Below are 24,261 nucleotides of genomic sequence, written 5' to 3'. Positions count from 1 at the left end.
AATGACTACTAATGACTTGTAACAACTGCTAATTACTACGAAATCGTTGGCGCAACAGCACTGTCAACCACTACTATGTGATGTTATCAACATTGTCTTTATCATTGTATTAATTACCAAATGTTTTTGGAAATGTGTGATGTGAAATGATGTATGATGCTATCAATTGTATAACTATATGCTTATCCTTCTTATTTTTTGTCTCTTTGCAAAACATCATATGTAATTGAAATAAGCTCTTTGTGCGTTATGTTTTTACCATACTTATTGCTGTTAACATAGGTCCATGAAACAGGCCCTTCTAACCCACTCCTGTAAAAATCCCTGATGGGATTGACAGTATCACAAAATAAACAAATAAATAAATAAATAAATAAACAAAAATGACCGGTATGTCAAACGAAGGCTTGTAATGACCACACTTGATTACATGTGACTAAATAGGCTTACTAGTGAGCAGCAATGACCAATAATTACTGAAATAACTTGTAATAATTAGTAATGACTATGAAATGAACAATATGTCTAACGACAACTTGTAACGACTACAATTGATTATAACTGTCTAAAGATGCTTAGTAATGACCCGTAATAACTAATAATGACTGAAATGACTAGTAATGACTGCTAATGACTACAATATGACAACTATGTCTGAAGGCGAATTGTAACGACTACAACTCCTTAGAAATTACTAAAAATGCTTAGTAATGACCAGTAATGACTGAAATGACTTGTAATGACTACTGATGACTACGATATGACCAAAATGTCTAACGACGGCTTGTAATGACCACAATTGATTACTGATGACTAAAAAAGGTCAGTGCGCTTCCACACTGTGAAGAAGCATCGCCAGTGAAGCTGTGTATGTGGGGCCCTTAATGGCGACCTTCACCTCCGGCACAGGTCGGCCCGGCATTGCACTAGCTTCGGTACCGACCCACGTATGGGAACGCTTAACGCCTTCTTCATGCCATCATCATGCCGCCTTCATCATACCGTCCATAAATTTGCAATTGGCGCATTGAATGGCCAATCGTTGCCGGGATAAAGTGAGCACTTGAGAACCTTGAGCACTTGAGAATACTAATTTACGCGTGACACTAACGCCTTCTTTCATATCGCGAAGCATATTTTGATGTAGGGCACGCATGTAGGCTCTATCCTTGGGGACCATCTCCTACATTATGGGGGCGGGCTTTTGCCTGGTCCACACTGCAGGCAAGGTCAACATGCGTTGTGCGCAAACGTGCTGCCTGAGCCGCTCTTGAGATGTCATGTAGAGTAAACAGCCCCTTAAGTATAACCATAATAAAACGCAAAACAGCCGAAGGAAATACAAACGAATGAAATCACGGGCACCTCCTCCGCTCTCCCTTAGTTATTTCCTGATACCACTGAGGTTTGAATTTCGACCGGTCTCTATGCAACAGTATGGCATCTGCGATAACAAAACGTCTTCCAATATACGACTATCCAAAATTATTTTCCTTAGCGCAGAGTGATCAAATGTTACGTCCCATGCTGTCAAAGTCTCTCTTTCCTTAATGTCCTTATAAATGTACACGGCAATACCAAATACCAAAAGTGTGTCTGCACGTAGCGTATGGATTACATAATCTGCACGTTATAGAATGGAAACTTAGGCGGCAAGACAACCGTTTCCTGCGTTGAATCCAGTGGGTGCTCCCCATGCAGGCAGAAGATAGGGAAATATCAGTACAACCTATTCGAGTTCACGATGAAATTGTAGCTGAACACTAGTTTTTAAGTCCACGGCACATCTCATTCAAAACGGCCATCTCAATCTAGCCGTGTGCTTTCCCAGACGTTTTCGAGCTAGTCGACAACATCGGCTGGTGGTCCTTGCTCTTGTCCAGTGTAGTGGCGTGCGACACAGCGCTGTCCGTGCAACTGCTGCAAGTGACAACACGCGCCACCACAGGCGTCGACAGCAGGGAGTCCAAGGAGCTGCCGAACGTGCTCCAAGGTGTGCTGCGGCTGGTTCGGAAAGCCTTGGAAGCAGAGACACAGAGTTCAGCATTAGTTCGCGCTTCTTGCGGAAACACAGGGACCTCCCAGCGATAATCAGTGGACAATAACTACATTCGATAACTCGAGAGCGCTTTGCGCAGGAGCTAGGGGCCTTACTAATAATGCGTTAGACCACTTGCTAGATTGCTGTAAATTAGTTTTTCTCTTTCATGGCTTCTTGTGCAAAGTAAACACGAATATAGCTGCTCACGGCAGATGACCCAGAAATATCGATGAAAGAAGCTTAATTGACATCGCTGTGAAACATTTCTTTCAGATATTTCAAGGCGCACAACGCGGTCATAATTGCCGCAGTGTTTTCAACCGTGTTGCTTCTCAAACCGCCAGTAAACGTTGAGCTCGCTGTCATAAAGGTTGGGCGTTAATCATGGAACAAACTAGCACCCTTGGGGGTGCAAATTTTCACTGCTCAGATGTCACTGCTGCATCTAGTGCTGGTACATCGCCTAACGACAATGCCCCAATAATAATGTGAACCAGAGTTTACGTATGCAATACTCCATACTGTACTGCGATGAAGCCAAGCTCAAAATGCTGAAGCAACTCCGGAGACCACACCATGGCGCACCGGCGCGCAGTGATCTCTTCCTGCACTGTTTCCGTGTGTGTTGCTTAAGCTGAACCTACAAATATACGAACACGTATATACACGGGTTCGTATCGAACCTGCGGCCGTTTCTATTTATGTTTCAACCACTTTCGTTTGCGCTTATTATTATAGCAATTACGTGGGCACTGGAGGTGCATTTTTACCGCCAGTGTCACCGTGAGGTGCTGCATAAAGTTCAAAGGCGATGAAATGGTCGTCGCGCGTCGTGTGCTGCATGTGCCAATGAAAGTGTTCGAGGAAATTTCGCGAACCCAAGCGAGGAGAGCAGGGAGGAACTGTGCCTTCTTCCGTACTGCGCAAGGATCTGGGTGAGGCATGTTCCGCAGCATGCCCTGTTTTCGCGGCTTAGTTTGCGCTGATGCGAGAACTAAGGTCATGCACTAAGGTGAATTCGCTCGCTGCTGCTGCCGTGCTTCCTCATTGGAACGTTGTGACAGTGAGTTGCTGCAGCGAACAGGTGAGATGTGTTCAGTATCGTGTGCGCATGACAGCATGCTTGTTAACTTAGTTAGTGTGCCTATGTTTATAAGTTTATAGGCCGATATTACTGCTATCCCTACTTCGTATAGCTTTCTGTCCACTAATGTGCTATCGTAATCAATGCTTCGCCCTTCACGCCAGAATACGATTTCCCTCGTCATCAAATTAATTAAATATACAAATAGGTTCCCCTAGACATTCCTTGGTGTCATTGTCTGTTGACTTATTCTGACTTGCTAATAAATATCGGGTTCCTCGGTTTCCCATCTTTTTTTTTTCAATACGCATATACGAACATTTTTTTTAAGTCTGCCTGGTCCGAATTCGAATTGCGAGGCAGTTTGTAGACCCGGAATCTCGGGAGCAGAACGTAACTACCACGGAGCCTCCGTGGTGGGATTTGTGCAAGCTTGAATATTCGATTCAACAGAACTGTTTGTTGGCCTAGTTGATGTTTTCTGAAGGATTTTTTTTGCCGCAAATTACGAGTTACACACAAATAAAAAAAACATAGATGACAGCACGGGCAGCACTACCAACAGATTTTTGTTGGGTGCTTACCCAGGAATATATAGACATACATGCATGCGTAAGCTATCCACCAACCTATGATATCCAGCGATTGAAGGAGTCAGAGACGAGATTCTTTGACCGCTGGATATCATAGGTTTGTGGAAAGCCTGCACATACGTGTATGCCTATATGTTCGTGGGTCAGCACCCAAAATAAATCCCTGGAAATCAGTTGAAAGTGCCGCCCGTGCCGTAGTCTGTGTTTTCTCCTTTTGTGTAACTTGAGGCAAAAATTATGTCCTTCATGAATATTTGACTTTGATAGCATCGCTCCAAAAATCTTAACAAAGCGATGCAATGCCGTGGAACAATTATACTGCTAAATAGGAGATAGCCTTCTATTCAATGCTTACCTCCCCCAATGAAAATCAACTAAGAAAGGCTAATTGTTCTTGCTTGTTTTATCAAACAAAATACTTTTGATAGTTGGAATAGCGAATGAAAGAAGTGAATGCAGTTATCTTTGGGGAGACAATATTGAAGCGTGGCATGTAGACAAGTGAATAAATATTGAAGCTTCAGTTGACGCTCTACTTCTGACGAGATGATCTGATGTAAGTTTTCCACCAAGTTGCACGTCAAGGCTTTGCTGATGCGGAGTAAAAACTCAACATCGTATGGCTGCAGTTTTACTGTCTTGGCCTCGGTGGCTCATGAAAATTTGTATTGGTGTACTACTCGCACAAGGCATCGAAATGTAGTGTTGCAAAACTTTTTATCAATGATACGAGAGAAGCAGCGCCAATGTCCGTTCCAATCAAGATAATATTCGTCTTATTATGCAGCAAAGTAAAATTGACGCATTGCCACGCGGAGGGGTCAAATAGTGACAACTTGTGTACAACTGCTTGAAGTTACCGTAGATTATGCGGTTTAACATACTACAGCAACTCCGTCAACTTTCATAAAGCGATTTTCTGGAACAACGTTGCCTTTCACGGAACACTTTGGGGACGCATGTTTCGTACTCGCGGTAATGGATTGCGAGCTTTTCAAAGGAATGATGCTGCGAGAGGCTGACCCGACTTGCTCGGCATAGAAGCGTATATTTAGGTGGACGCCCACCTAAGGAGGTATGAAAGCGCGATGTACCGCAGAAGCCTTCTAATGCGTTCGAAATAAAACAGATCCACTTAAACACATTCGTACACATCCCACACACAAGCACACACATTCGCACACACAAACGAAGTACCGTAACTACTCATTGAATCGGTACTTCGGGTCAAAGAACCCCGGTCAACAAAGACTTTCCAGGAACTATGCGCACCTGCAAGCCTGCTGAACGCTGTCCGAGCTGCTCGGATTCGCTTTCCGGTTGCACTACCGATGATGAAGGCGCGACTGGCTCCTCCGGGAAGGCCACGCGCTTCGAAGGCGACTCAGATCTCGCCGCACATTTGCGATTCGTAGGTGACTGAAGAGCTGAACGCAGCCCGCCCTTGCTCGAAGATAGCTCGGACTGCGCAAATAACAGGCGGTGAGGTATTAAGTCTTTAAAAGTTTTTCAAAGTCCTTAAGTTTTCAAGTCTTTAAAAGTTTTAAATGTTCTTAAAAGAATAGTGCATTTATCCATAAAACCTTGCCGCAATGACGTATTTAGGCTCATATAAACAAAAAGCGCAATGAACAATTACGCAATGAATTAGCAGAAAACCACTTAAATATAGTTGACAGTGTGTGAAATACTGGACATTGTGTGTTTTTCTTTTTCTTTGTGTAGCTGAGATGGGATAACCTAGGGGCTATCCGGAAATGGAGCCTTCTTTTGAGTGTAGCCACTGCTACAAGAAGGGCCACTATAGTGATTGCTTCTACATTCATCAACGCTGCAAGCTGCATCCAGCTGCGAAAGACAACTCCTAAATTTCCATTTCTGGGGAGCAGTAAGAAAATCGCGTGGTAGCGAATAGTGAGAGTTGGTTAAGAATAATTTTAGGTGTTCAAATTAGCGCAAGTAACACCGGCCGAAGAAAAGACGACATTATCCCTGTCTTTCTGTCTTCCTTACTGTTTCATATGCACTTTTCCGAACATTAAAGAACGTGTTTTCAAGGCCTGTCAAACTGTCGCCCAGTCGCAACCTTGCCTCGGTGCTCTGGTGACTGGCGCTCGGCGTTATCTCCGTGTGGAACGGGATCGACGACGCTGGAGGCCGTTCCGCAGCCACTTGAGCCGACGACGAAGACGTCGAGGACAGTAGGAGCCGCAAGTGTGGGTACTTCGTGTACATCTCGTCGCCACTCAGCACGGGTCGCACGAACGGCTCTTCCGGGGCGCTGCATAGCCCGCGCAGCTCTGTCACCGAGTTCAGCTGGTTGGTCAGTTCCGAGGAGCGCTCGGCGACCGCCGCCAGCCACGAGTCACGCGGGCTGTAGAAAACACTGCTAAACTGCTCGCTGTCCATGTGCTGCTGCTGCGCCAGCGAGTCAGAGTTCTGCGACGCTGGATGAAGCTCGAGCGGACCGCTGGCTGTCTGGTCGCCAAAGCTCGCCTGGGACCATACGATGAGCGTCGGTCCGGACTCCTTGTCGCCGATGTAGCCCTTGGCCCAGCGCGGACCTGAGCTCCTGGGGTCAAGAACGTAGCAAAGTGATTCACCACCGTACGTCAGAGCCCTACCGGGACTTTCGACGTCGCCCTTGATACACCAACGTATGTGGAGGATGACCCTTTCCAAAAAAGAAAATCCACGTGTTTCATGAATGTTACATCTGATAATCAAAAAATATATATCAAAACATGCGCACATCAGACCCTCATATGTTCGCGTGGAATTGTTGTCTGTGGGACACATACGTTTCGTTTCAATAGGAGAATCTTCCTGCAAGCAACTTCACTCTTGAAGAGATGGGACGCTTAAAATTGAAATTGTTGGTAAATACAGGACGACAAGCGGGTGCAAGCAGTATTTCGATGCTTTTTCTTGCACGAGAGGAGTTCGGCTTCCTGAGGAAGGTAATTCATTCATCCAATTTATTTTCATTCCGAGTTTATGCTTTTGCAAATATGTGAAACAGTTAAATGCAATGCAATTGCCATAAAATTGCCATAGTAGCAAGCGCATGCAACTCTACAAGAAGTCGAAAGTTTGCGCGAAACTGAAGAAAGTATAGTTGTCTATTGTGGAGGGTAATTGTTGTGTTACATGCACGAATAAGTTTACCCCGCGGCTCACGGTGCGCGCAAATTCCGCCAAAATTTTTGCTACGGTGTTCGGTTTCCCAGTGTCGAGGTCCATGAGGAAAGGAAATAATAGTTGTCAAATGTTTCGAAACAACTCCTGCTGTTGCGATATCGGTTACCTGACGCCTCTTCGAGTACTCTGCAGTAATCATAGCCCTCCATAACTGACGACAGCGAGGAGCACTGTCTCTCTCAGCTTACGAACAACAGCTTTCTATGGGGCCTACACAACGCGGGGCGACGAGACGTATGACTGTACAAGCAATTCCGTCGAAAGTCCTGACGAAGGTTGCGCATAGCGTAGTTTCTGACCGATATTTATTTATTATTTGTTTATTGATTCAGGTACTTTCGTGGCCGTGAGGCGCTACAAAGAGGAGCGGTAGTGTAAAAAACAATATAAATAAAATACCAACCACAGATGTATGAAAATAAAAGGAGCTCACACTTGTCACACACTTTGCTATTTACATTTATGCTTCTGCAATTTCGCAGCTCATTAGTGATAACATGGAAACACAATGCAAAATGATGACTACATTACCAAATATGCCGCTTGGGCCGCCCATACAGTGTGCGTGACCACGCAAAATTCTCATTATGTTTGTATTGACAACTGCTACGACAATTTTCTGTCATCCGGTGCAGAGGCTACGACAATTTCTTCAATTGTTCGCGTCACGCATATACACCTTTAAGCATAGTATCCTGTGAATGAGCCCCCATCTTTGTGACAAGCGCCTCTTGAAACTGTAAATGTGCGGTGACTCGACTTGTAGCGCAAATGGCAAGCTTTGTTCACTTCGTCAGTCACGAAACCAATGAACAGGGTATGCGAAGTGACGAACCATTGCGTGGAGGCGCAGACGCAAACTGCCAGGATGATGAGGACAAAGCCTGAAAGTGGCAGCAGGATGCTCATCCAGGAGCTTGAAGGGTCTGCAACAAGGAACATCGTTAAGGTCACTTACTGCCTGGATGTAAGTCTTCCTGTATGAGTAATCTTTTTTCTTTCACGAAAAGCCTATTCACGAAACGGGTAGTCGTTTCTAGCGATGATACGCTTCGTTGTTATGTAGGAGTAAAATGCCAAAAATATGCTGAGCGTCGGCATTTCAGCAATTTTCAGCAGATTTGTGTCAGCCGATAACAAAGCTACGAGACCTTTGCGAAGCAGTCATCGATCAGGTCCAGGGCATCTAGTACGATATATTGCGTTTAACGAAGACTGGTAAAGACGGATTTTTCATATTATATTTGGCCGGGTTCGGTGTTAAGTTTCGGTGTTTATGTTTACAAGCAAGGAGACCTAAAGCTTCCCCATACTTTAGAGTGTGGAAAATGTAAATAGCTTTCTTCAGTCGACTGTTTTTCAGCAGCACTGGGCGTCGCAAAAATATTGTGCGCGGAATACACACAGGTGAACACCGTAATCAAAGGAACATGACAACAACCAATATATCCAGATATGATGGAATGGCAACACTGACATTCTCGCACAGCTGATACGGCTTCGATATCTTGTCAGGCTGAAACATTAAACTCAAGACGGTAAGATCTTGGCGGTTACGAACTTGCATTAGAACGTGGTAAATATCGTGACGCACCTCTCTTAAAATAATGCCGCATAATAAACATCCCTTATAGGCGCGCCTACTGTTAAGAAATGACAGTCTTAATGTGCCACACATTTCGTATTGGTTTGTTTATTGTGTCGCAAGATAGCTTTCATCGAGAAATTTTACTCAAGAAAATTATTATTCAAAGAAATCAGTCTACGGACACCGCCGTACAGCCGACATAACATAACTGATAAATACGCAGAGATAGACAATTACATGAATTCACTTTTGGATCTTTCAAGGATTGCGATATAGGCACTCGCGCCCAGCTCAAATATTTTGAAATCAGACACGCTGCACTGCAGTTGATTTTCCGGTAAACTCAGTAGCCATGGTGACTGTCGCAAGTGTGCTGTAGAGATTTTTAAAGACAGCTCATGGACCCGACACGCAAGGCAAAAGCCAACTCAATGAAGCGCTTAAATAAGCAACAGTGCCTTATTGCTTGCATGCTCCTTTTATGCAAAGTGACGTGCACGCGCAACGAGAACGGACCAGAATGTTGCATCTAACACGTGTCAAGCAACAATATTAGGGTGCATGGAAAGTGATGCGCAGCTGCAGCGGTGTACCTCATCTCTTCCGGCTGGGATTGCGGTGATTAAGGGACTCTATGTAACTTCTGAAGTTCTACCTTGGGCGCTATAACGTAAAACTATCCCAAACATTTCTATTCCAATTCTGCAATCAGCCCTCCACAATTGGCCAAAAACTTTTTTGGACCACCCCCACTTCAGCTGTCTGTCACGCGACGTCACGGAAACCGCGATAGCTCCCCATGTGATATGGCAAGTACACACTGATTATGCGTGATCTGACCGAACAAAAGAAAGATAGTTATTTCTGATTCGACACCTTTCAGCCATTAGTCCTCGGCTATTGGTCAAATGTTTTCGGGCTGTACCTACTTCCCCTGCCTCTCACACCACGTCACAAAACCGCAAGAATTCACCCCGTCAAAGTGACATGTATGCGTTACAAATGCATTAATATGTCGAACAAAACTGAATTTTCTTCTGAATAGCCGCAGGCTTCCCTGTTCCGAAAGGAACAAAAGATGGCTGCCGCCGATCGCCCAGGCACTGGCTACTCGCACCTGCCGGAAAGCATGAATTTATTTGCGTGTAATAAAACTTTTTTGCGTGGCCGTGTAACGTTTTCGAGCCCTTTAAGTACGTTTACGACCTCATTCTGCCAACTCTTCATCGCTGAGGATCCCTTTTAGCGTTATTCTTAAGCTTCCTTTGCATACCGCCGCGATTTTCGACCAGCCATCGCAAGCTAAGTAAGGGAAGGCGGACCAACCGCACACGCCGGCACCACCCTCATCATCCGGTTATCAATTTTCATTGCAGTGGCTCGGACCCATCGAATCCCTCTCCACTTGAGCGTGCTCCTTGCCTCTTCTAAGCCAGTTAGATAAGACAAGCCGCTCAGTGTAGGCAATGTTGTTCGTTTTTCAAGCAAACGAAGGTGACCTCCTATAAACGAGAAGACCGTTTGATTGGTATGTTCTGACAACCCTGCGGTTGACCGCCCAATGCTTGCGTCGGTGGTTACGCAAATTTGACGTCAGGAGATTGGAATAAAAACATATTTGAATAGTTTTACGTTATTGGGCCCTTTGATACAATATCAATGTCCGACGCTACTAGTGGCTACGGCCATGGGTACAACTTTACCAGCTCCTCTCACGTGATCGTCCTGATGGCCTCGCGCTAATCGTCAGTGGATAATACTTGAACTTTGGCTTAATTTGACGTCCGTATACGGCGGTTGTATTGCTTGGTCAAAATCTCCAGTATCTTCTAAATTTTTGTGGCCTCAGAAAAAAACCCTTCTACTGTCCTTGCGGGATCCGTTTTATTCCGGAGAAAAGCTGCTTAACAACGCTAATAAACAACTGACCTTTCTTTTCCTCTCATGACTTTGTCGGCATGGCGAAAGAGAAGGGGTCGCTTCCTGTGTGAAGTAGCTGATCGTTTCGTTAAAAAGGTGAACTAGAGATTCTGTTGTGTTTCGGCCCCTTCTCCTGAGGCAATGCTTGTTATCGTTTTCAAGAAGCTGGTCTTAAAGATGACCCACGTTGTTAGAGTTCACTCCCTATTCTTGAACAGTGTCTTCGCAGCGTTTTCCAACGAGTAGTGTACGTCACCATCCTTTCTAGCAATCTTTCTGAGTCTTCAATCGGTAATCCACTGAAGGTCGGTGGCACCCTCGGTTGCTGCAGCATGATATGCGACACGGGGTTGTCACTGTGGTTGCGGTCTTGCCATGATCCTGTTCTGCTCATGTAGAGGTCTGTACTCCGGCAGCAATCCTTGCAATCGGCGGCTTGTTCATTGCTCGGTGGCGACCTTGACAATGTTTTAGCGGCTTGGGCTTTGTTTGCCGCTAACAGAATGTGTCCGGTATGCAACGAAGCACTGCCACCACGAATCTTCTTGTGAACATTGTAGAATCGCGCCATTATGCCGAATTGGGTAGTGGTGCCACTTTGAGCCAATCAGAGACGCTGTAGCAGCCCTTTGGGCCGGCTCTGTGCCAGTGAGAGCTGACAGGATGGCCACTCACAAAGCACGACGATAGCACTGAGCATACTCGGCGATCGTCAAAATCTGATCTGCAAGTCAAGTGCCTAGGCTATTTAACACAAGTCATCGTACCTTCCAGTGTAATCGATGGCGCTCACGCACGTTCTAGAATGCACAACACTATTGGCGTGACGCATGTATTATGATAAGGCAGAGTTCGGCGACAACATAGGCAACAAATCGAATCAGCCATGAGATTCAAGGAAGTTCTTGTACAGGGAGGCGCGTCTTGGCTGAGCGATAACATTGTAAGATTTGTTAGCGGGTAAACAATGGTGACCGGAACAAGATAAACAAGTACACATGTCAATGGGCGAGCTCTTCCTCGTGCATGTTTAGCGACGGCACGCGCACACACACCTTACTCCTCTTTGCAAACTCATCGCTTCGCAGATTTCACTTTCGTTTTGTCCGCGATAGCGCAAATTCTTAAGATATGGCATAGTTATATATTCGGTAAGCAACTGCCATCTCTGGAATGACCAGCATAGCGACTTCCATGTTAAGCCTAAGGTGAATACAAATGCGTCTGACAGGCACTAAGTAATGCATCTCACCGTCTGTCCCACACAGCATCGGCCGTACGACAACGGAATTTCATACATTACCAAACTCTTGCATTTGACGTGTCTGTTTTCGGGCTTCTTTATTTTCTTTTTCAGATGGTTGATTGTTTTCATTTTCACGATTAACTTTTGCGTACAGAGTGCCTAGACCTTTCTTTTATTGCGCTGAAAAGTAGTTCCACTCCCATCTCCAAAAGATGTTCTTTGGATTGTGTGCTGCTTTTCTGAGAACAATCCATGAACCAACCAGCCGATGTGAACACAGTTTTGCTTTGGAGAGTAAATTCAGCTGTTTATTTAGAAAGAGTCGTTGGCGTATAGCGCAATCACGGGCATTCAAAAATTTCATCTATTGAAAACGGGCTACATAATCGACATGGCTGCTTACAATAGTTATTTAACAGCAACAATTCCGATAAATGCGTTTTTTTCTTTATATCTGGTAAAATACTGGCTGGCCTGCTTGAGGATAATTATGTAATTTGGCTTACTGAAGTCTCACCATGGCGGCAGCGTCCCCAATGAAGTATATTTTTTTAGAACCTGCTTCTGTGTAAGAACCTCAGCACACCCAATCTTCGTACAAACTTAGAGTTCTCTGCAACGCACCACTATAGGCTTCGCATTTCACTGTACTACGAGCACTACCCACCGCTTTCACCAGAAAGGTTATGCCCCAAACGTTGATTAAGTGAATGAGTGTATTCACAAGTCTCAATCAAGTTACGTGATCATGCGATATTGCTGACCTAAGGCAGAACTTAGGGATGATTTTCCATCGCTCTCAATTTTTTTTGTCACCCATCCCAACCAGTGGCCGATGTCAACCATAACGTTATCATGTCTTCCTGGCAGCCAATAAAAACGCTACGAAAAGAAAACCGAGAGGGAATTGAGAAAGAAGAAGTTCCGTATAAAACTGCTCTTTAATAGTTGCAGGGCTGAACTTCACAGGGAATATTCCTATCCTTTTGAAATACAAACATTCTGCAGAAACCACAGAATATTATTTTTAAAATAATAAAGGTATGCGTCTTGTCTTCTGGCTATACCGGCTTCACGTACTGCGTCTCTCTGCACAGGTCGACGTGTCGGTCTATTTCAATTCTGAAGGCATTTGTGCACCATCTCTTTACGGCGAGATGGAAACGGGTGCTGGAACGTGTGCACACTTTTGAGTAGTATTTGTTACACAATACGTTATGCTCGACGCGTCCTTTCTGCAACGATCACATTTAGAAATACTTTCACTCATGCGAGGTATAGCAAAACTGCCGCCACAGGTATACCAGTGACGGGATCCTTGGCACAGTGCCTTGTAGGCTGTTGTAGCACAACGCCGGGAACGCACTTGGTCGTAGACGCCGTCACGCCCGGTGTTAGTGGCGTGACATGACGCCAAAGTGAGAAGTATCCCTAAAAGTGATCGTCCGAAAACAGCGTCGCTCCCAACGCGCCTGTGGATGCCGGCACTACCCTTCTCCCCACAACACCCCTTCCTCACCATCAAGCCTCCTTTCCATATTTCCATCTTCGCATTACACCTCTCCACAATCCTCCCCTTCACAGTCTAAACACTAACCGCAGCTTCAAAATAACGCACTGTCCATCCTCAACAAAGGATTGCTTCATAAACACGGTCTGGAGAGTAACATACCGACAGTTTGGATGACAGTGCAGTTGTAGTCATCCCAGGGTTGAAATCCCGGCGGACAGCTGCACTGGCCGGCCAGACACAGAGCCGACGAGGAGCAGTTGGTGTCCGCCGTGCAAACCGCACCCAGAGAATGGGCGAACAATGAAGCGGCTGCTTGTTACCGTGCAAGGCAGAGAATAAATGAGAAGAATAATTTCAATGAAATAATGCTGCTCGTCCCCAAAATGAGTCTATAAGTTTTCTAGTGGTTATAGCAAGTCAGCGATGTTAATTGGCTTCGCGCAGCAATCATGTGAACAAAGCATTCAGTGGTGATTTGGCGGTAAATGTGAGGATTTCGTTGGCCTTACGTGGCATCTCTTGGGTGTCCCGGATCCGCGATGGAAAGAAGATTGCAAAGCGTTACTCAGGGGATCACTGGACACACATCCTGACCCTTCGAAGAGCGAAGCGCAACATCTGACGGTGGTACGGAACCGACCGCCGTCAGTCGCACACGCTTTTTCCTACTTTGACACTCCTAATATCAACGCATCAAAAGAAAAAGAAAAGACTGACAATATTTTCTAATCTGCAAGAACGCTACCAGAGGGACATGTACATGAAGAGCTATGTACGTTTTTGAAAAAGCCCACTTAATGAAACACAAATTTTGACAAGGAAACCTACATGCATCTATGTATACAGCGTGTGCCAGCTAACTTTAGCCAGAGCTAGAAATATGCAAATGCCACGTGGCTGGACAGGAGCAAGGTAACATTGTTTGCCGTCGCTTGCAGATACTTAAATTATTTTTTCCTTCCGCCTCATTACGTAATTAGTTTTAATTATATGATTACTTCTCGAAAATAGTTAGAGGAAAATTGTAAATGAGAAATTGTAGAGGGATATGAAAAACTCCCAATACAGCTTTCTGTTGCTCAATACGTGCTGCATAAATGTACTTTTCCGAGCGTGAACGAAGCACGCGAATACACGCAAAGTGCCTCGAACGGCCAGTCACACGGCAGTTTTGCGTGCACCTTGCGTGTCCCTGATTGCCTTTCAGTTGACACATACGTGAATCGTAGATATCTTGTTTAAAAAAAAAGAAGCATTTGCGTCAGTTACCTGACAAAGACGGGTGTTGCGTCGATTTGTGGTGTGGCGTGATTTTCAAAGTCGGTTAATCACGCCACAATGTAACAGATCACATCAACAGTACACCCTATGCATAAGAAATTGATGCATTGTTTTAATTTCGATTACCTAGCAAACACTTTATATTTGTTCTACTTAATCACTTTATTAGAATTGATTGTCTATCCTGTTTGTATTATACGTATCTTTATAGGCATGTCTAAGGTAAAGACATCCTCAACACCAACATAAAATGAGATGGGCGCTCCTAATTCCTACTTTTAATAACTACCGCAGAAAACTAGACAAACCAATGCCGCAATTACATTGCGCGCCGCGGCTGCTACGCCCTTTTCATCTACTGATGAATGGACTAGAACCATTCTTTCGGGGTTCTTCGTCCGGCCATTCAGCGTCATCACGAAGTTACAAGGCGCACGTTGGAGTCCAGTAATAAAGCGTGATAGAAGTGTTGTCAAAGTTCGCCTATCGGCATGGCGAACCAGCTAGCGCCGCTTGGATTTGGACAATACCGCGACATAGTCTAAAAGTATGCCACGGCAGCCAACGTAACTAATGGCCTGTCGCAATTATAAGGCCACCTGATCAGGCACAAAGTTACGTTTGTTCGCCGGCAGCAGGCTTGAGAGCAACGCGATAGCATTTCTCCAATCGGGCCGCCACTAATAATAGAACTATTTTACATAAACTATTTCTTGGAACTTTCTCAGTTCGCGTTATAGGCGATACGTTGCCGTGATACGTGATACGTTAAGTCAGTTCAGCGAATGCGCCATCTCTCCGTGGTACTACGGTAGACATCACGCGAGACAACAGTTTGGTATACCGCCATCGTATACCGCCAGCGTAGTATCAAATTAACGATTTGACTGGTCGCCTGTATCCGCAGAATCAGATTCGAGCACATCCGACGTTCCTCGATCTCAGAGGCAGAGCACAAGCACGCAAGCCGAACGTGTGAGTCGCTTTCCGAGGCCAAAGCGACAGACGGGTAATCATGTGACAACATAAAATGTCATATTGCGTTTAACAAAAGCTCCCGACGCTGCCATGAGCAACGGCGGACGCGGTGGCGGGACGAACATTCTTTGTGACTCCAGCATAATGCGGCCAATGTTACAGTGGACCGTCGCCATCAGCGGCGACGCTGTGTTGTGGCGACACGTTGGAAAACACATTCAGTCACGACGGCTGCTCCGAGGACAGGGCTTGCAGCGCCTGATAGCGCTTGACGCGGCAGGAGAGCAATCGAAAAGGGCCGGCCGAACACTAAGTGGGGACTGTCTTTCGATCAGTCGAGGACAACGTTGCTCACGAGAGGGGTCTGAATCGCTCTGAAGAGACCAGTCCGAGATACTAATACGTAGGAATTATGCTCAACCCTAATTAGGTGGCGTCATCTGATAGTTATAAGGTCGAACCAATTTTCCGTGTTGGTTTTATCTGCGTAAGCCAGGTAGTACCACAAGAAGCAGCTGATCATAGTCATAAGGACAACAGATGACGGATGTTTCGTCCTCCGCATTAGATATTATTAATGACTGCTTCTTCTTTCAGGACGAAGAGTAAGAAGCAAGGTCGTATTATGAACTAAGAGGGTGATCTGGGCCGTCTTGGCGTTCTCACTTGTTGGCAGTCACGGTGACCTGCAGTAGCCGCCCCAACATAGCTCATGGTATACGACACGCATGCACTGACGGCCTAGCGTGCCACCTATCGCTGTAACGCTTAGCGTATTACGCAAGGATAACACCCTCATATTTCCCACTTTTATGTGTTATAAGGGAAAAATACCAACTACCAATTTCAAAAGCAGGTCTGCGCAAACAATGTCGACAATACTGTAAGACTTTTCCAATTGCTAACAGGTAAATACGACAGTTTTAAGAAGATCGTTAAATATTTAGCCCGGTGAATCATGAAATTCATGATCAATTATGAGCCTTCTCCTCCCATACATCTTTGAAATCTTGACCCGCGCCAAATTAATATCTGTTGCCTTTAGAGCACTCTGCATGAGAGCAAGTCACGAATTTCGCCAGCTGTACTTCTTTTGATTGCTTCAAGCATTCGTCACTCCTCACTAGACAGTAACTTGGTATATGGTGATCTGTCATCCTTGAAAGCCTGTCTTGTGTCGACAGCAACGTCGTTTTTGAGCATGCGAATTTCACCTGTGGTGTAGCAGAGACTGCCATGCGCGGTCATTGGCCCCGGGGATGCGGATGGGCAGATGCACAGGTTGTTGGAGCAAGCCATGTTTGGGTCGATGGCCGCGCACTCGTCCGTCGTGTTGCAAACGGCGTGCGCGAACGCTACATGGTTGGGAAAAAAAGAGCATTTTCTGTAGGTAATCATTATAACAGTGTATCCAGTAGGTAAACAGTGTAACAGCGGCTAAACATTTTATCCTAGTGGGTAAAAAGTGCTACTGAAAGCATGGAAGGGAATTAAAGTGTCAATGTTTCATATTTGTTTCCTGGAACTTTCTTAAAAGAAACTTGCATTTAGAGAAGCAGCGACTGATTTCTTGACAATTTGTTTTAGCAGTCCAGAAAAACCTCTATTGAAAGTTATAAGATCAAAAATGCGGATGGACACATGAACCTTATTGCATAAAAAGAAGGCGTAAAATATTGCCACTGAGTCTCTGACGTTTTCGAAAAAAAAAAAGGACTAACTCTGTAAACGCTTTATGCTACATGTCTGCGACAAGTCTACGGCGCATGCGCCATGTTTCGAGGACTTCAGTCTCCTGTCGCTTGCCTATTTGGGCGTATTTTTCAGAGCAAGGAATTCATTTCGAAGCCTTTGTCCATCCTGTCCGGTCGCAATGAGAATGCAAGCTTCTGTTATTCTCTCGCTGGGGTCTTCAAATGTGTTTGACTTCCACTGGCACAGATCTCGCAGTGATAACAGTAGGTGCAACTATACGTTTTGCTTAAAAGCACAGTGCGCCATATGCTTTGCTGGACTGCTCATGATGAGGTTACAGCGAAATGCTTTGCAGATCTATACTGCAATCGGAAGTGCAACGTCGGTATTCTTGTGATCGTAAAGCAAACACTTTTTAAACTCCATGCGTTGTTTCCGCCAATGATTAGTTCATAACAATTTACTTTTTATCGTAAAGCAAACTGCATTGTTTTAAGCAGAATTTAACGTTTTCAAAACAATTATGAAACTGGACATGTAGCAGCAGTTTTTTTTTTAACATTCCTTTTCACAAAGCCGCTTTGGCGTATTAACAAGACGAGCGTGGTCTTATTGCGCTCTACGACGTTTTTGTAGAGTTCCTGAGTAAGTGTATATGTTTAACTGGGTTATCGAATCAACCAAAGGTCACAGCACCCAAATGGTCAAACGTTCTCCATTCAAATACCCACACATTAGAAACGTTGCAGTGCCCATGCATAAAGAGCAAATTGTATTCAACGTGGGCTATATTTTCTCAACTTTTCACTACTTACAATTCGCCCCGGTAGTGCCCGCCGCTGCAATGTAGAAGGCGCCCATAGTTCAGTGCGTAAGGGGCGGTAAGCGAGTGATGGCTGCTGGTTCTGTGATAAAGAAATTGTAATAATGTAAATGTAGTGAGGCATTCTATGCTGTTCTTTTGGTACATGTTCCACAGATAAGGCACGTTCATTCGGATATGGAACGTTCATATGCAGCCTCCATAGAAGAATGTTTTGTGCCAGTATTGTTAGAGTAGGTATATTGTAGTTTGTTGCCTATGTAGTTAAGAAAGCCTTCTTTGTGCAATACCTATAATCAATAAACAGGCAAGAAGTGCTAGGCCACAAGTTCAGTGGCTGCAAGTCCAGAAAACACGCATGCATGATTTATAAATAAAAAAAAAGGTTTATTGAGGTCTAGACTAGGACAAGAGCACATTTCAGGTGCACATTCACGGTATTTAAACATCCTTTTTTTCGTTTCGCAAATAAACCGGCGATGGCTCCTTCAGCAAAATGAAGACTTCGTTATGAATTTGTTTGTTCTAGTGCGATTTGTTAAGAGGACAGTCATGGCTTGCTGAGCAGAAATGCTGGAAATATAGTTCACTATAATTTCGCTGCAAACGTGAGGTCGAGTGAGGCGCTATTAAAACGCAGATGAAATTATAAGCATCGTGCTCCTTTTGCACGTTACCTGCTGCCACATAAGATCGCCTATGCGTGCGGTTGCTAGGGGTTCATATGCGCAATCTGCTTGAAGGAGCCGGAGGTGATGCCCCCGTTAACACAGGCGTATGTAACTGTGCATCTCCAACTGCTTACCTTTTTTTTCAGTACGCGGCGCTGAAGCTGCAAGTTGCACAAGACCGTCCTCCTGGACGCAAACAAGGGGACCAGCCTCCACTTCTCGAGTCTTCTTCTTCTTCTTTCTCAACTAGCTTCACGGGGGACTTCTCAGTAATGCCGATGAAAAATGTCGCTGTGCTATGATGAAGTAAAATCGCACGTTCATAAATAAACAAATATATATATATATATATATATATATATATATATATATATATATTATATATATATATATATATATATATATATATATATATATATATATATATATATATATATATATATATATATATATATATATATATGTATATATATATATATATATATATATATATATATATATATATATATATATATATATATATATAACCAACGGGCTCAGCTTTTTTAATGGTTTCCTTGGCTTCATTCTCCTTTGGCTTTATATGGTCATGGTTAATGACATGGAGCCCGTCGTTTCCCTTTCTTCTCTCGTTTTTTTTTTTCATTGCGAGGGTCTCAAATCTGGCAGTCTTGATGCCATTAGGTAGCAGGCTAGGGTTTATTAGCTGCGTGCCAGCTCTACCACGATCACATGTTATCTGACGCCATCGGATAAAACAAGGATGTTCCACATCCGCCCGCGTTGGCTCTGATATGCGTTGGCTAACACTCCTAGGGAAAGATCTAGTAACAAAAATAAATGCCAAAGTTGGTGGACGCTTTCATAGCTCTCGCCGTAGCACAAGTGGTGGTGCAATAAGCGCGTAAAGCGTAGGTTGGGGTTCGGCTCCCACCAGCGACACGTTATCTCTTCGTCCACTTTCATTTCGGTTTGTTTATAATTTTCTACATTTCAATTTCAAGTAAAGCTAATTTCCCCGATGCTTTCCTTGACTTCATTGCCTGTTGGCTTTATATGATCATGATATATAAATGTAACAAGAGGGGGTAGATGGCAGACAGAAAAAGTAATGCGGGCTTCAAACCAAGCCACGTGTTACTTTCTTTGGAGCTTGTACAGACAGCTATCATAATGTATGAACCTTAGGTGTACATTTAAATTGCTTTACATCACATCTGTGACACTACTGCAGCCATGGATCTTGCATCGATCTGGTCTCCTTGGACCATGCTTTCAACCTTGCGCGTGCTGTGCCATCTCGTAGGAACGCTACTTCAACACATTACCACCAAATTTTATTGTTGAACAGCCCGAAAAGTTCTGGAATTACTTAAGCGAAAAAAAGACGCTAGTAGCACTGATCTGCATCGATGGATCAATCATTACCGATTAGAGGGATATTTTGAGTCATTTCAATTATTATTTCCATAGTGTATTTTCGAATTCGTGTATGAATTCATCCAAGGACAAAACGTATCACCCATCCGAAGCTAATTTTATTCCATACACTGGCTTAGATTCGATGCTAGTAACCATAAAAACTAAATCTTCAATGGTCCTGACAACGTTCCGAACATTTTTTTGAAACCTTATGCTGAAAATATTGCAAGGTTCCCTCTTATTATATTTCGTGCTTCGTTACTTGCTGGAAAATTACCGGATGACTGGAAGGTAGCCAGAGTTGTACCCTTATTCAAAAAGCGCGACTGTTCAATGTTAGAAAATTACCGTCCAATATCACTGACATCGTGATGTTGCAAAGTAATTGAACATATTGTTGCCAATCAGATTAACGAAGCTCTAGATAAACATTCAATACTGTTTAATTTTCAACACGGATTAGGAAACGCTATTCAACAGTTACACAGCTAGTCACCGTTACCGTAATTCATTCAGCTGTCTCCTGCCTTGAAAAACATGGTAAAATTGATGCTATAGTCCTTGATTTTTGAAGCCTTCGAGTCAGTAACACATGACAAATTATTACTAAAATTTAGACAACTTGAGCCCCAATAAAATTGATCGCATGGATAACAAACTATCTAACAAATGGCCGCCAGTTCGTGGAAATGAAAAAGGAACATTGTGGCTGTCTTCCCGTCAACTCGGGAGTTCCTCAAGGTAGTGTCCTAGGACCATTGCTCTTTTTACTTTACATAAATGATATTATTACTTCAATCCATTCCAGTGTGCAAATTACATTGTTTGCGGATGACTGTGTACTTTTTAGAGAAATCGCTTCAACAAACGATCAAACTGATTCTATTGATTGGTGCAAAATGTGGGGAATGCGGCTTAGCAATGAAAAGACAGAAATTCCCCTATGTTCTCCTTGGTTTCAGTGTTTCTTGGCTTCTTATGATATGACTACTAAAATCGGGCCCCTAAGTTAACCCCCTTCCTTCGCTTCACTTGTCAGAAAGCTCCACTAATCTTTAGTTACACATTAGGTTAGTTGCCTTTGCAGGAAGAAACAAAATATGAATATTTGGGTGTCACAATTACTAACAATTTATTGTTAGTGTGAAATGTGCCGCTTGTAGCAAACAATACAGAGGTGAGACTGGACAACAACTTCGTACAAGACTCAACAGTCACAGCGCGGACACAAAACACAATTTACCTGAAGCAGTAGGCAGCCACTTTAATGAAAATGGTCATATATTTGACATTTAAAACAAGGCTCTATATACTACAAACAAATTTCCATTCCTCTCGTGAAAAGAAATATACGGAATTATACCTCAACACAAGTTTAATTGCCTACACCCGACGGGAATTAATTTGGCACGTGGCGACTTAGAATCTTTAGAAGCGGTAACTTAAATCTGAAATTCTCATATCATCAACCAAGACGCAAAACACATTATACCACCAGCTAACCTTAATTCTTAACCTCACCTACTCTTCCATTTCGAAATTTTTTTTCCTGCCTGCTACTCAATTTAATATTCTCTTTCAGGATTTTATGTTTAAGTCTGCTGTACGACCCCCTCCTCCCATGTACACTTGCTCCCGCCTGCTTTTGCGCACGTTACCCTCCGATTTGTTATTCCGGTTTCGGTTTCCCCCCACCAATGTTTTCTTTTTCATATATCTTTTTGAAGCACCCTCACCAACACATTCCGAAGTCCCAGACGTCAATATGTCTTTTTCGGCGCCTCAACCCACGGTATCGCAATTTCTGGATGCCGCCGTAACGACACATACGTTGAGGGACTGGGCCTAATGCCTATTGAAAGACCAAGCCGCTGCCTTTCAGTCACCCCATACATTGCACCGCAGACTCCTTGTCGCCATCTTGACTACTTCAAAATTGCTCGATGTATTGCTGCTATGCTACTCAAGTCCATATTTCAACTCATGCTTTTTTTGTCTTTTGTGTTACTCGCGCACTGACCACCTGACCGGCTCTTCTAATGCCACAGAAACATGCCGCCGACGACACCCCTGAAGGCTACCTAGCCTCTCGCTTCCCGCACGCCCTCCCATGCCCCTTTATTTTTTATTCAGTCTTGCTCTTGTTCTTTCTCTCTTTATTTTTTTCATCTTGGTGTCGCTGCCGTTCTTTTTCTTCTTTTCTTTCTTTTTTTTTCTCCCCGCTTTCCCACTCTCTCGCTCGTGTCCCCTCATTTTGGGAACGAAGCGCACAGACGTAGGACGACAGCGCTCATTACCTCTGAAGTCTCTCCCTTGATAACCAGATGCCACCGACAACAGCTGCACGTTACGTCACTGCCCTAACCTTTTAAAACTAACATACTGAGGATGACGAGGCCGCCTTTGACGGAGATAGCTCCTCCCATCGAAACGGTGGCCAGCTTTTCTGAGGCACCTTATCTCTGTTTACAGGCTTTATACCACAGTGAACAATTTATCATGGATTTTCCACATTGATAACATCTGTTCTTTGGCCTTGCGTAAACTATAGTTTTTTGCAACATAAACTTCAAAATTCCCCACCTAACGTAGAACTGCTTGCTTCTTATTCATTAATTAGGCCGAAACTTCAATATGCATGTGTTGTTTGGGACCCATTCACTGAACAAAATATTAAATGCCTCGGAAGGGTACTGAAAAAATCCGTGCAATTCATATAACAAAAACTTCCTCGACATGATTTCCCCTCACAAATAATGAGTGATAGTCACACCGAAGTCCTTGAACAGTGAAGACAACACTTAGGAATTCGATTTCTTTCCATGCTTTCTAATGGAGACTTATAAATTATTCCTGCATCCTATCTGTCTAGTACAACGTCTAGGCTTACTTGACACCTTCATCCGAATTGACTAACACATTATTTTGTACGGACGGATGTAATCAAATATTTTTCCCCGACCTATAACAGATTGGAATAACTCGTTGTTGCCTGTTTCAATTGATTGATTCATTGTACTGCTGTTGTGCCTTAACACCCTGCTTGATTGAACAATGCATTGTATTATTGTTGTGTATAGCCACCCTGCTTGGACCTGAACTAGGTCTGCAGTGAGAAATCAGTAAAAAATAATAAAAAATAAAACAAAGCGTTTCACTTGCCAAACTTGTTCTTCGTCCTGTGTTTATGGTTTAAAACACCGGGCCTGGACTTAAGAGAAGCTGTTATTGATTCATTTGGGGCCTCCACTTTTGAATTCAGCAACAGGGATGCTTGCGCGGTTGTTCAAAAATTTCTCATGGAATTCAACCGAATGCACTACTAATTTTTTTTGTGTACTTCCGGAACGGTGTACTTTCGAAAGTAATTTCCCCTATGTTAAGGCCCTTCCTACTCGTTTATATATATATATATATATATATATATATATATATATATATAGTCATATCATAAGAAGCCAACAAACACTGACACCAAGGACATAAATTAATGTAAATTAAAGTGGATGAAAAAACAACTTGCCGCAGATGGGAACCAAACCCACAACCTTCGCATTTCGCGTGCGATGCTCTACCAATTGAGCTACCGCGGCATCGTTTTCCCATCCACTTTCTTGGGTATTTATGTGTCCTAGTAGAACCCTGGGTGTGTTAGCCAGCGCCACCACTCACAGACCTTGGCGGCGGACGTGGAACGTCTTTTTTGCCGCAGGCGTCACGACAACGTGATCTTTTTACGGTGAAGGCAACTGGTCAATAAACCCACATATGCTACCCGAAGGCATCAATGTTGCCGGAACATTGATGCCATTGATCCGACTGTGGGCATGCCGACTGCTCCATCTGGCATGCCTACGTCGACTTAGAAAGCCGAATGCAACTGGCTCGACGTCATGAGCAATACGCTGTCTCAGTGATGATTGATATCGCTAAAGCATACGACACTGTGGAGCACAATGCATTGATCAATCGGTTAACATCCTGTGGGGTTCCTGGGTATATAGTAGATAGATAGAATAAACTTTATGTTCCAACGGATAAGGTGATCAAGCCGGCCCCCACGCGCAGGTCAGGGGGCTAGTGCCGCCACCTCAGATGCAGGCTGGGAGGTCTTGGGTCTCAGCAGCCTCTTCAGCCAGAGGACGAGCGGGAGCTGGAGCTCTGAGTCCGAGCTGCGCAGCAGGGTCTCCCAGGTGTCTCTACTA

General features: G+C 44.1%; 1 protein-coding gene across 2 annotated transcripts; it reads right to left on the bottom strand.

The window, feature by feature from the left end:
* Nucleotides 1-1,577: 1,577 nt before the first annotated feature.
* Nucleotides 1,578-18,890, bottom strand: LOC135910943 (uncharacterized). 2 transcript variants are annotated; one of them, XM_065443012.1, is made up of 8 exons: nt 18,769-18,890; nt 17,956-18,045; nt 16,660-16,800; nt 13,346-13,495; nt 7,755-7,845; nt 5,810-6,290; nt 4,991-5,182; nt 1,578-2,018 (listed from the first exon to the last, which is right to left on the bottom strand). In XM_065443012.1, exons 2-8 carry the CDS (start codon nt 17,999-18,001, stop codon nt 1,812-1,814), a joined length of 1,308 nt encoding a protein of 435 aa, XP_065299084.1. In that variant the 5' UTR covers nt 18,002-18,045; nt 18,769-18,890; the 3' UTR covers nt 1,578-1,811. The 2 variants fall into 2 exon arrangements, 1 of the variants encoding a protein (XP_065299084.1); XR_011511823.1 differs by having other exon boundaries at nt 1,880-2,018; nt 5,805-6,290.
* Nucleotides 18,891-24,261: the final 5,371 nt, after the last annotated feature.

The sequence above is a fragment of the Dermacentor albipictus genome, chromosome 2, assembly GCF_038994185.2.
Source record: "Dermacentor albipictus isolate Rhodes 1998 colony chromosome 2, USDA_Dalb.pri_finalv2, whole genome shotgun sequence".
Taxonomy (NCBI): domain Eukaryota; kingdom Metazoa; phylum Arthropoda; class Arachnida; order Ixodida; family Ixodidae; genus Dermacentor; species Dermacentor albipictus.
This window is presented reverse-complemented; position numbering and strand designations above follow the sequence as displayed.